Source organism: Lichenostomus cassidix, chromosome 1 (genome assembly GCF_008360975.1).
Source record: "Lichenostomus cassidix isolate B80296 chromosome 1, HeHo_3.0, whole genome shotgun sequence".
NCBI classification, from domain to species: Eukaryota; Metazoa; Chordata; class Aves; order Passeriformes; family Meliphagidae; genus Lichenostomus; species Lichenostomus cassidix.
In genome coordinates, this window is record NC_139479.1 from 111,464,275 (window position 1) to 111,477,244 (window position 12,970).

General features: G+C 38.2%; 1 protein-coding gene across 9 annotated transcripts in view; it reads right to left on the reverse strand.

Moving 5' to 3' along the window:
• EPHA6 (EPH receptor A6) overlaps positions 1 to 12,970 on the reverse strand; it is a 382,511-nt gene that overhangs the window by 109,651 nt on the left and 259,890 nt on the right. For 6 of the 9 annotated variants that reach the window (XR_014855459.1, XR_014855458.1, XR_014855457.1 and 3 more), the window contains exons 7-8: positions 3,043 to 3,090; positions 2,454 to 2,616 (exon numbers count right to left, since the gene is read on the reverse strand). The exons of 1 other annotated variant lie outside the window; for it this stretch is intronic. Coding sequence is in view for 4 of the 8 variants with exons in the window: in XM_085076898.1 (XP_084933024.1) it covers positions 2,454 to 2,616; positions 3,043 to 3,090 (211 nt within the window). In the remaining 4 variants the exon portion in view is untranslated. The remainder of the gene's footprint in view (positions 1 to 2,453; positions 2,617 to 3,042; positions 3,091 to 12,970) is intronic. 2 more of the 9 variants (XM_085076915.1, XM_085076889.1) reach the window with 1 other exon arrangement.

The window sequence follows — 12,970 nt, forward strand, 5'->3', positions numbered from 1 at the left end:
TCTTTGCAGCAGGCAGAAGAGTTCAACAACAAAATTCTCCCCAAGCCTGTGGGTCAGCAACTGAGGATGCTTCTCAAAAACCCCCCCAGCATTAATAACTAACTTTTTCCATTGCTGCTGCAGATTTGATCTTTCTCTACAATGCACCACCTTTAGCAATCACACCAAAATGTCATAGTGTTCCTAGTAATGATGCATCTATTTTATCCTAAATAACTGAAGTGACACAGGCAGTGTTTCACCCAGTGCAGCAGACACTGCCAAGGACTGTGTGCTTCAGGACATTGATATGCACATCTCTCAGCTGATGAACCATTAATTTTTTATAATTAATCTATTGCTTTAAAGAAAAATCCTCATTTTTGATTGCTTGCTTAATCACTATATATTAACAAATTCTGCCAGTATTCAAGCAGGGCAAATGCAGTAACCTTGTATGTTTACCTGCAACTGGTCTGGAAATTCTTCTGTGACATGTACCATTGACAGAACTGAAGGATGTTACAAGCTACGGCCAATTGAGGAGGATTTTCTCAAACACATGACTTAAAATCTTTTTTTTATTTTCGTGAGAGTGTTGGCTGATAAATTTTCTTTTGACAACACAGACTTTTAAAACACTGTAATATTTTCAGCCTTCTCATGAAAAATATTAATTCTGAGTTCATTATAATCTATCTAACTGGAAGTCCACAAAAAGTAATTGCAAAAGTGGAATTTTCATCACGTAACTTGTTTCTAATGAGCAGGGATAGAGGGAGCTGCAATAGTCTCCCTTGGCCTAATACTATTTGGTATCTTTCAGAATAATTGAGAAAAAGTAAAATCATCAAATTTTCAGCTGAGCTGCACACTCAGAATAGTAAATGATGGAGAGATTCCTACACAGCTGGACCAGGACTGGTTTGTAAGACAGATGTAGGACAGCGAGGCCAATTAACATTTATGGGCACTGGCAGAGCCAAGCAGCCCAAGCCTCAACACAGCTCTCCCAAACCTGTCTGTGTAAATGTTAGTCAGCACCTTGAAATACTGACAAAAACATTGCTATATTCTATTTATTCAGCTGTGTGAAACAATGTGCTGGTTTATGCAGCGAGTGCTTAGAACTCATAAGTAAAAGAAAACAGAATTATTGGGAGGTAAGCTGTGTTATGTCTGTTTATGGCATCGTAATCAGATTTATTTTTCCAGTTTATTTTAGTATCAGGTTCAGCTCTGATGTTATACTTAGAAAAGGATGTTAAATTAAGCTCACCATGCAGCCCAAGGACCTGCTGCATTAGTGCACTGAGCAGGAGGGATGGGGCTGGGATGGAGGGAGGGGAATCTCACTTCCAGGAGATTCCCTCAATACCAATGAGGGAAATGTCACTGGAACAGCAGCCTTCCTGATTTAGATGGGTTAGTGACATTTTCACAGTGTGAAACCTCAGAGAGGTTTAAATGCTATTTTCTTTTTGGATGAATTAAGCCTTGTATTTATTGCACCAGAAGATAAGACGAGATCTACTGAATTCTTGAAAGCACCCAAGTGCTCAACTCCTATTCAAACCAATTGGCTTAAGTACCCAGAAAATTTTAAAAAGTCCAATTAGGCATTAAGCACTTGGAAATCTATCCCTGATTGATTTTTGAAATAGAAGTTAAGAAGCAATGAAAGTGGAACACAAATCCCTGGGTGCTCTTGGAAGCACTTACATAGTTTTGAGTCTGTACATTAGCTTAAACTACTTGAATTCTAAAACACTAATGAAAAACATGGTATACATAATTGGCTAATTAAAGTAATTTAATTAATGAGTGTTTTAGTGTTGTATCTACTACACTAATTTTCTCTCAAATACATGTATATACCTTTTCCTATGTTTCTTTGAACATGGAGGGCAACACATGACAAATATAAAATTGTTCAGAGCATGAACATCACACATGAAGCCTTTTTCATATTTCGTGGGAATAGGAAGGTTTCTTGCTTCTTACTGCCAAATTTAGTAGGTTTACTGGTTGTAGAGTAGAGTTTACTGGTTTATTTGTAGAGTCTGTGAGCACTGAGAACTACAGAGAAAAGAGTCTATCACTGGGAGCTTGCATGAGGCTGCTGGACTTAGGTAAAGCCTGACTAAGGGTATTTCTAGATGGCAAGAGGCAGGTCTCCTATAAGGAATGAAAAGACCATAGAATCCAAGAGCATCTCAGCCTGGAAGGGACCCATAAGGAAATGTTATGGAAGAGAACATTCTTTCAGCTGCAGCATTGGGCTAACATTTCTATTTGTTTTTCCAATCCAGCAGTGTGAGTCTGAGGCTTTGTTTTTTATCACATAGCAGTGGTCATTTTGTGATAAGCAAATGGTATGGGTTCAGCCATTCAAACTCCCGGTGTCTCACTGGTTTAGAATTAAATGCTACTTCTATTGTATTTATATTTGTTTTCTCTTCAGTGAAACTTACTTTCATCTCCAGTTTCAAATTCAAACTTCTGGCTATAGCCGCTGTATCCTGCTGCCGTCCTGACTCTGATATGAAATATATACTTGGTGGCTGGCTTGAGACCTGTGATGATAACACTTGGAGCCTTGGACCTTGTGGAGGAATAGCTGAGCTGCTCATGCTCCTGAGGGACAAAAGAGGGAAGAAATGATATCAAGTTGAGTTGAACAAACTTTGCAAAAGTGATATAACAGAACTGAAGCTCCATATTCTTCTCATGAATGTAAAATGTGTTTACAAAAGGAGGTGCAGGTATGGATTTCTGTACTTTGGTTTTGTGCTGTAGTCAGAATGCATGATATGGCCTTGACTTTCAGATTGCAGATTTTTGTCTTTAACCTTGCATACAGACATTTTCTTGTGACTCGGGTTAGTAACCAACCCAACCATAGTCAAACCAACATGGAATTAATACAAGACTACATTCACAGAAGAATGGCAACTAGAATGGCAGCTCGTTATTTTTGCACAATGGACAAAGTAGGAGGTCAGTAAATACTACCAAGCTGTAAAGCAGAGATGTGGGAGTATTCAAATACCCGCTACTCACTTCTACCCGCAGGTAGTGCCAAAATGCCGGCGCTATCCGTGGGTAGACCTGTGGGTAAAAGAAAATAGGAATTAACTTTTTCTTTAAAGCCTGTCCACTTTGAGCATGGTTCAAGTGTTTCACCACTGTTGAGCTTAATGTCTCTTTCCAGGTAGCTGTAAAGTAGTACTGAAATTCACTTTGAGAATATAAGGGGAAACACTCTGTGCAAAAGTCCCCTGTTAATTCCTGAGAGTTGATCCTGGGCAGCTGCTGAGAATTCCTGACTCTTGCAGAGATCCCTGAGAGTTGTGGTCCCTGGGAATTACCACTGCTCTAGAATGGAGACCAGACACATTGTGCATCAACTGAGTGCTGTTTGCTAGACAGGTCTTGGACGATGCTTTTACATGAAAGGACGACTTGGAAGAAGAACGTTTGTTCCCTGTCATTAGTTACTCGATAAATCAGTAATCTGTAATATTTTGTTGGGTGCCTTAAGGCTAGCTTTACTCCTTTGGAACAGGATTTGTCTCCAAACTGAGCAGGAATGTCCTTGGCATCTGCTTAACAGTCCAACTGTGACACCCACAGGGCACCATATATATTTATGATACCGTGCAGTGATATTAGAGCAGGTATAAGTTATTTAAAAGGTGCTTCCAGCCTGTTCAGAAGGAAATCCAGTTCACAGGAAAGATATAACCAGGAGAATAGGTTTCAGTTAGATTCTGTTGGACTCTTAACCTCTTCTGAGCGTTATGCATGTACTTTTTATATAAAACAAATGGTTTTATATAAAACATGCTGAGTTAACTTCAGTAGTGTAACAAATCACGTTAGCCCAGGGCAGCAGGTGGATCATTTTTCCCCCACTAGGAATACAAGGAGATGCCTGAGAAAACCAGATTAAAAAACAAACACGCAAAAGCAACCTAATGATTCTGTTAGGGAAGGAGCAGAAGGAAAGCAACAATGATCAATATCTAAAATAACTGCATTTAACTTGCACTTCAGACAGTGGAAATAATTGTAGAAGCTACAGTAAGAGGAAATATTGATTTGTTCTACAGTGTGTTACCAAAATGTGAAGCCTTGAGGAGCATGTATTTAAATTGAAACAGAAGGATACAATGTACATGTCATCTTATGGCTAGAGACCATAATTAATATACTATCTAATTACTTCCTTAAATATAAGATTTCTCTCATTTACTTAAAGTGTTGTAACTTCACTTTGAACAGGTTAGTGGATTTTACATACACTTCAAGGCATTTCAGAAAATACCTATTTCTTCTGACAGAAAGCCTACTTGTTTGAGTGACAGATTTTTTTTTGTGTGTGTGGGATTAAGCTTACTTCAACTTGAAAAATATCAAGTATATGAGGAAAAAAAGGTGTAACAGGTTAATACTCAGATTAGTAAGGGAATAGAGAACCTCTACATATCCAGGAGAATTCTCTTACTACTTTATGGACATTTTACAAACATTCAGGGTGCGATGAATAGCCAGTTTCTATTCTGTATGGGCAATGTCCAGGGGGTTCCATCTCTAGAGGGGATGTATAACCTAACATGTAACTTGTCAAGGGTGTGCACACTTGGAGAACACAAGAATTGAGTTATTTAATCATGAAGTGCTGACCAGGGTCAATCCCTGCCCAAAGAGACCAAGTCTTATAACAAGTTATCAACCAGCTCAAAATCAATCTAAGAGTTACAGAAAAAAAAGCCCAAATCAACAAACACCTGATTCTGCACTATCCTTAGACCACATTGAAATATTGGTACAGTCCAATGTTTGTGATTTTGCCTGTTAAATCCAATTTCAGTACAAGAAAGATTCTGTTTATCCACTTCAGTCCAGGTAAAGACATGACTTCCAGTGAAGGAAAGATCCTGGAAATCTTCACTGCAGATTATGTAAGCAGCAAATGCTGTTTTATATTGGCATTACCATGATACAAAGTTGTAGTGAGTCCTGTCATGGCCCACAGATGGGCAGTGGCTTTACACTCTGGAATGCTCTGGAAATTTTTATGTAGACTCTCCAACCTGAACGATGAGGAAGAGACCATTACCTAAGGGATTTCACCATACAGTGTAATAGTTGCAAGTAATTTCTTTTACCCTTACTGCTTGAAATCAAGTCCTAGCATTTTACACTGTCCTGCTTTTTCTGAATTGCTGGAGAGATTGCAGTAAAAATGGATGGAATTGTAAAAAGAAACAGGGTGCTTCAGAGAAGGATGGAAATGGAAATTTTGTCCAAAAATCAGTGGAGATTCCCCAACATCCAATGACAAGATTTACTCTCTGAAGGCTGCAGAACAAGGTGAGTGGCAGGAAAAAACTGGGAATAACGTTTGAAAAAGAAACAATCTGAGCTCTATCTGTTATGTGCTATTACAGGCTGCCTGTGCAAAACATATATTTGGGATACACTGGCTCTGTAAGCAGGGCTGTAGACAGGCAGTTATCTAGCATAATTCACTATTGGTCGCTGGTCAAAGACGATGAGTGTGACAAGGGTTGTGATGGCAGCATTCAATCAACCAAATGGATCCCTCTGTGGCTAACAGGAACCTCCTGAGGGACAGCCACTTCTGCCTGTCCCTTCTGGGGAGGTATTCTGTCCACCTCCAGGGGTTTTCTGGCTTGTTGCTTCCTCACCACCTGCCTGAGGCTGCCTGCAGGAGGCCCTGAAGTGTCCCTTCTTCCTGCCCTCCCATCTCTTTTCTTCTTTCTGCAGCCTCTTATGCCATCCACCCCACAGACTGAAAAATGATGTCTGGCAGTACACAATCTTAAAAGTAATAGTGCTGTCATGTGGGAAAGGGGGCAAGATTTGTTACTGCCCTTGAAATAGTGGGAAGGGAACCTGTCACCTTGCTTTAAGAACAAGCTTCAGAAGCTTGAGGAAAAAGTTGCTCAAACTCAAGACAAAATGATTCATAGCCAGAAACTTCATAAGGCTGGAATGTTTTGCACAAAGAATTCAGCCTTTTGGGACTGGATTCATACCTAAGAGAATTCTCCAAAGAGCAGATGCTTTGCCATTATTTCATTCTCTTGACAACTGATCTGCAGCCTACCTGGAAAGCCAGAGCTTTTCATAGAGATGCATGGGGTTGGCTCTCAAGGCTGGCCACTCCTTCTGCCCTGATTTTTTCCAGGAAGGCTAAAGATGAACTCAGAACAAAAAAAAATACAATTCTAGTTTGTAGACAAGTATGAGATGCTTTATGTTGTTCTTGCTATAGACCAGATGCACTCACTTTTACAGGGATTCTGGTTCAAAAAGTGAATTTTAAACTGAAGGACTTGGATGTACTTCTTGGAAGTTAGTGCATGCTTTTCCCAGATCCTGTTTTTATGTTGTGACACAATATATAGATATATATCAACCCACTGTCCATACACTTTATTTTCCATCCAAAGGAAGCATGATTTTGAGTGCTAGGAGCCCCAGAATGCTCTGTGATAGATCTCTGACCTGGACAGTGACAGGACCAGGATCAATGGGAAATGTCAAGGATTACATTTATTCTGTCCTTCTTGATAACTACAGAGGGCTTCTGCAAAATCTGCAAAATAAAACAGAAGTTTCACTGAAATGGCTGTTTTATCTCCCATGGCACATAGGAAGATAATATATAGTGGGCCACTCTGTATGGTTCAGTGTTCATAAGAAAAAAAAGGGACACAAGAAATGCTCTGATCCCTTAAATCAGTATCAGAGCTGTACTTGTGATGTTAAGATGGCACAGGACTCACAAGAAGCAGCTCTGAGAACACAGGGGCTGAGGGGTTAAACATGAGTTAAAGGAGTCTATCAAATATAATATACTCATATAACTATGAGACACAATCTGATAAGAGGAAATTCATAAGTCCTCTTCCATAGCCTACTGCAAATTTATCTTGGTGGCAATCTGTAATTAAAACATAAATCTAATCCAAATGCAAGCGATGCCAATGTTATTACACAATGTAATACTGAGTCAATGACTAGATATTCAAGTTGAACAGAATTATATTATGAACTTTGAAAATGCTATCTCTGTTTCTAAGGAAATTGTATTTTTCTTATTGTTTGTGTGATTCTCCTTGTAAACGGATTCAGTTCTGATTATGAGGGAGAAATTTCACAAATCCATGACAATTTATCTGTGCATGAACAGGAACACCTTTCAGAACCAAATTCCTGCAGCCACCTCTACCTGAGTATCTTCATCTGCATCTACCCTAATTTTATATTTGGCTTCATAGTCAAGGCATTTTTTCATCTCTAAAGAAACACACTGGCTGAATGGAAGGTACAATGGTGCTAATGATCTAAGACTAGACAACCTAATTTAATGGAGTAGCAAGATCAGAGGATAAATATTAATGAAAAGCTTTCTGCTTTTGCAGCCCAGCAGGGCAGCGTTCAATATCCAGATGTTCTATTATTGTGAAGATTATTGAAATTTTTCTCATGCACTTAAAATAAATGGGATTCCCCCAATAACATTAACAATTGCAAATAAATAGATAAACTTTCACATGCCACACCTGTGTGAACAAATTGCTCTCTAATTTTATCCCCACCTTAGTGCAGAGGAAAACAGCACAGAAATTAAGACTTTGTGGACACATGTAAGAAAAATATTGATGAAGACTAACCAAAATGTGATGACCTTTTATCAGTTTAGACTCATAAGGCAATCAAAGAGTTTACATTCTGATGTTATAGGTGAGGGAAAGATTATATATCTAATAATCTTTAGTGAAAAAAAATCAATAGATATAAGTGCTGAAATGCAGAATTTTGCTTCTAGTGCTGAAATAACCTTTAAAAGATTAACTTTACCAGTAAAGCACTGATAAAATCCTGGCAGTTTCAGGCATACAAAATTAGTCCCCATCAATATTAGAGTGGCAAAAAGAGACATGGCTCTAATCAAAATAGTATCAGTCCTTATTTTAGCAATTAAAAAAGATAACCAAATATAATTTTCTATAATTTAGTATATATAGTTGGACCTATACTCTAATTCTAGCTTGCTTTATGAATGAAAATGAAGGTGTTCAGCTCATTGAGCCTCACAAGCAACTGAAAAGTCTTCTTAAACTGACCCTAGGGAAAGGATTTTCCAACCCTTCTGCCAGCTAAAACAGACTTACTGTGTACCCACAACTTTCAAGTGTGTGTGTGCAGAAAGAATCCAGGGAGAGCAACTGAATTTACTATCAGCTGCTTGCAAACACATTTTCTAGTTTATATCTTTTGTCCTGCAACATGAAAATTCTCTATTAAGCCACATAATCCTGCTTGGCCTTTTCAGAGCACTATCATTTAACTGAAAGAAGTACTAATAGAGATTAAATCTGTATACCACAGGGACCAGGTATATCCTGTACACTGAAGCACAATGTCAAAGCTGAATAAGTACCACATTAAAGTAAAGAAGATTTGGAGTTTCATGATTCAGACACTATAAATGTTTAAATAAAAGCACCAATGATAAAAAAAGAATTTTTATGAGACCATTTGGTCACATCTTTCCCCCTTCCTAGATACATCAGTTTGAGGAATACACACAATGTGACCTACAGAGGAAGCATCATTATTTTACAGGAATCACCACGATTCTGGAACACAATTTTTACTGATCATAGCTATAGTCCACTTTGCAATGAAATCTCCAAATAATTCCTTACTTTTCCCATGGAATCAGCTATGCTGGAATTCCATAGTCACATGGACTTTAATATTGAGATGCACATTAGGATAACACAGTAGTTAATTATTAGGTATAGTCATTAATTGATTAATCAGTTCAAACAGAATCTATTAAAGACAAATAACATCAAACTGTGGAGTTTGTACTTACTCTCTGTGATCAATGTAAACAGAATCCCCACAGCTCTAATTATGGAAATTGCCTCTGATTTATACAGCCCATATTCCTCTCACAGCTAATTTCCCCTCAATAATTATCAAAGAATATTTTCTTTCTTTGCAATAAAATAATTTCATAATACAATTTCTGAATGCTTCTTGTCTCTAGTCATAGCTCCTTTCTCACCTTACTCAGATTGTTGTAGATATGGACTAATTACACCTAAATCAATAAAATCAACTACACCTGTGAAACCTGAAGCCTATCTTTGAAAGCTTCTTTATATTTACTAATTCTGTGCACTATTTTCTCCTAGAAAACTATTTTCATCTACAGTATGTCAAGTAAGAGGAATGCTGGCTGTAATACTTGGAAGATTTTAAAGAAAAGACTCAAAGGTTCAAAAATGCGTTTCTAACATTAATGACTATCTGATCACAATCTGATCAAAGGGTTAGGTAAATTCTTATTGAAAGATAGAGTGGTAAGAATAATTTAAAAAAGAAACTAGAAGATACCATTCAGATTCTTTAAAAAAATGCTCTTCCTAAAACCCTTGTATCTCTGGTTTTCAGCTGAACCAGAAACTTGAAGTACACTTAGAAAAGTGATTGCAAAGATCTGAGGACCAATCTGGACTAAGTAGAAAACTGTGGCAGCAAGAAATGAGTGTCATAGAGAAAATTGCCAATGGCTCTACTATTTACTTTAGAGAAGAAACCTGCAGCACCTCAAGGCATCAGCCCCTTCAGGTTGTAACCTTCCTTCCCTGGCCTCCCTTGTGATTAATCTGAGATGTAACACCTTGGGGAGCTGAAACACTATGGCCATTCCATATTTGATATTTTGACTGCCCGTCAGTCACCTCATCACTTTCTCCATCTTTAAAGTGAAGCTGTCAACATGAAAAGGGGAAGAACAGATAACCAATCATAATGAAAATACAGAAAGGTCAAACCTCAGACGTTTTAATTGGATTACACACTTGGAAAGGCAGAAATGAGTTGATGTGAGGTGAACCATGAAAAGCAGAAAATTAAATGAGGAGAGAGATGAGGACAGGGAGGCTCTAAAACAGTGTGGAAATTCTTGCATGGGGAGGTGAGGGGTGGGGAGAGCAGAAGCTGTGTGGTTCACAAGGAGGGCCAAGTGGGACTGCCAGGTGTGAGGACAGCAGACAGGACACAGCTTATTGTCCTGACAAGGAAATTAAACTGAAATAAAGCCAGGCCTGTGCCTCGAGTCAGGGATGGAACAGGGTGCAATTCAGCTTATAACAAAGCAGCTGGCAGACATGGCCTGAGTTGTCAGATGAGCACAGATATTAAATTCCATCTTTCTGGCACTTATGAGCTACTCTGATAAGGGTAGATGCTAATTAAAAATATTTACCAGTGCAAACCCCTGCACCAGGATCTCCAGAAGTCTCTCTAACCTCACCATAAACAAGTGCCAGCCTCTCCAGCTGCCTTGAAGATTTTTTTGATTTTTTCACTCATTTTGATTTTCTTTTCCCCTGCACTGTCTTTTCCAGATGAAAAGAAGCAGGAAGCTGCTGCAAGTATGAACTTGATTACTAATGGTAAAATTCAGCTCAAAATTCAGTAAAATTCAGTATTCAAAATTTACCTTTGGATAATATATCACAGTTTCTCGTAAGGTTTACTTGATAATGATATAATAAACCTGCTGACAAATACAGTGCAACAGGAAACAGAAGCAATCCTGCCAATCTGAAGATTGGAAGCCTTCTGTGACTTTCTTTACAGTGGAACAAGCCCAGAGAGCTGTGGATACACAGCCAGTGGGATGATTCCCAAGTCACTCCTACGATACATGAGATTCAGAGTTCACAATTCTGAAAGAGGTCCTGATGTCACTGCAGACTTGAGACTCAGCCCTGGCAGTACAGGTTCCTTCTCTCCATGCTCACTTTTAACACTGCCCCAGAGCCCAGCAATCTGCAGATCAGTGGGTTTCTGAATTAACTGAATTTGCTCCATTATGTTCTGCAGCTCATGGACTTTCCTTCCATGAATTTCATTAATTATTCCTTGAACCGATTTTGCTTGTGGCTTCCAAAACATCCCTAGGCAACAAGTTTAATTACAAACTGTGCTTAAAAAATACTGTGGGGATTTTAATTTGAAATCTGCTTCCTGATTATTTTATCGAATATACTTTAGTTTCTTGTCTATAAGAAATAGTGGACCATCATGAATATCAGTGATTTGTTCAGTCAATTTTAAAATATCTGAGTATGTCATAGGAACAGCACTTGAGGTTACAGATGGGAAGTAGGTCACTGGATAATGAAATATTTAAATTGAAAATGCAAGATCCTGGAGGAAAGATAACAAAAAGGGACAACTCATGTGACGTGAAAAAGCTGCAATGTAAAAAGTCACAGTCCAAACACCTGAAGGTCTCCAAGTTGCTGAGACACAGGGCAGGCAATCTTCTCACACCCAGCATTATCAGCATTGGCAACATCACAGCTGTACACACAGAACTGCTGTGTCCCTTCGTGGCAGAACTCAAAATTGTGGTGATCCTATTTCCCACTGAAGTGTGAAGGTAATTTAAATGTAAAGAAGCATCTGACAAGCAAAGTGGAATTTCAGTACAAGAGCAATCATCCCATTCTATAGAAGACTTCTACATGGATGGTGATTTGCTGTCACAGTGCAGAGTAGCCAGTGCTCTGTTTTGACAAAAAAGGCCAAACCCAAATCCCCAACAAAACAGACAAAGAAATCACCCAAACAGAAAAAAACCAAAATACCTAACAACCCATAATGTATGTTCAAAGCTGTGAAAATCAAGTGATTCTACCAACCCATAGATGTAGTGCAGCACTAAGTCAGCGACACAGAACTCAACTCCAATGGTGCTGACAATGAATTTTCTTAATTCACCTAATTTCAGAAACCCTACAACATTCATATGCAGATAGGAGCAGGATTTGGATTAGGGCTCCCTTTCAGGGCTGGATATTTTGTCAGGTTTGTAACACCTTGCTGGGAAATTTTAACTGCTGTGTGATGTTTGCAGCTTTACAAACACCCTCATAAAAAACACATTCTGTACTAAAAACCTCCTGTGGAAACATGCCTTTCCAACTCCTCTCTAAAATGTGTTTCAGCCTTTTAGGATGTCAGGACAAGCAGAGTGACTGGGCTTATTTTCAGAATGGTTTCAGCTTGGTTTGAATCTTCTACATAAATACTTTTTAATATTAGAAGAGTAGATTAATTAATTTTCAGTTTTCATTTGCTATTGGATGTTTCCTGCCTGGCAAATCCAGGAGAGATCCTTATTGATATACAACAGCTTGAAAACAAAGTCAGTGGTATTAATAAAGCTATCCTTTTTATTTAAGTAAGCAAAAGATCTGCTTTAATAGACTGAATTGATTCAGATTGCAATGCAGATTCTATTCTGGAAAAAAATGAATGAAGTCATTAGGGTTCATTTCAGTCCACATGAATGTTATTTGATAACAAGTCTTTCATATGCTAACTGTGAACACACTTCTTTGGGACAAATACTTCCCTTTTCAAAGAACATCAGGATTTTTAAGATTAGAATAATGTTGACAATATTAAGATAGATTTCAACCATCCAACAAAAATCCATTTTGGAGGAAGAATTGTGGCTCTAAAACACAAAGTCTGACACTAACTAATATTTGTCTTTAATCTCTGCAATACAAATAATAAAAGCAAGAGGGGACCTGCTCCATATAGAGTCTCTGTGTTGTTTTTCATTATGCAAGGCTCTTCAGATATAAATATAAAATAACTATTGAAAAATCACTGAAAGATCACATTTTTGGGTGTATCTGTGAGCAGTGCATAGATCTTTTTGTGGCTCAGTGCAGGCAGACAGCAAACATCTATCTTGTAATGCTAACACAAAAGGGCTGAATTCACCTCTGGTGTCATGACTACACTGCAGAACCTGGCAATACATCAACAATAAATATATAAATATATTGCTAAGTTTATGTTTTCTTCAAACACCTCAGTGAGTTAATGGAGTGTAAAGCAAAAACAG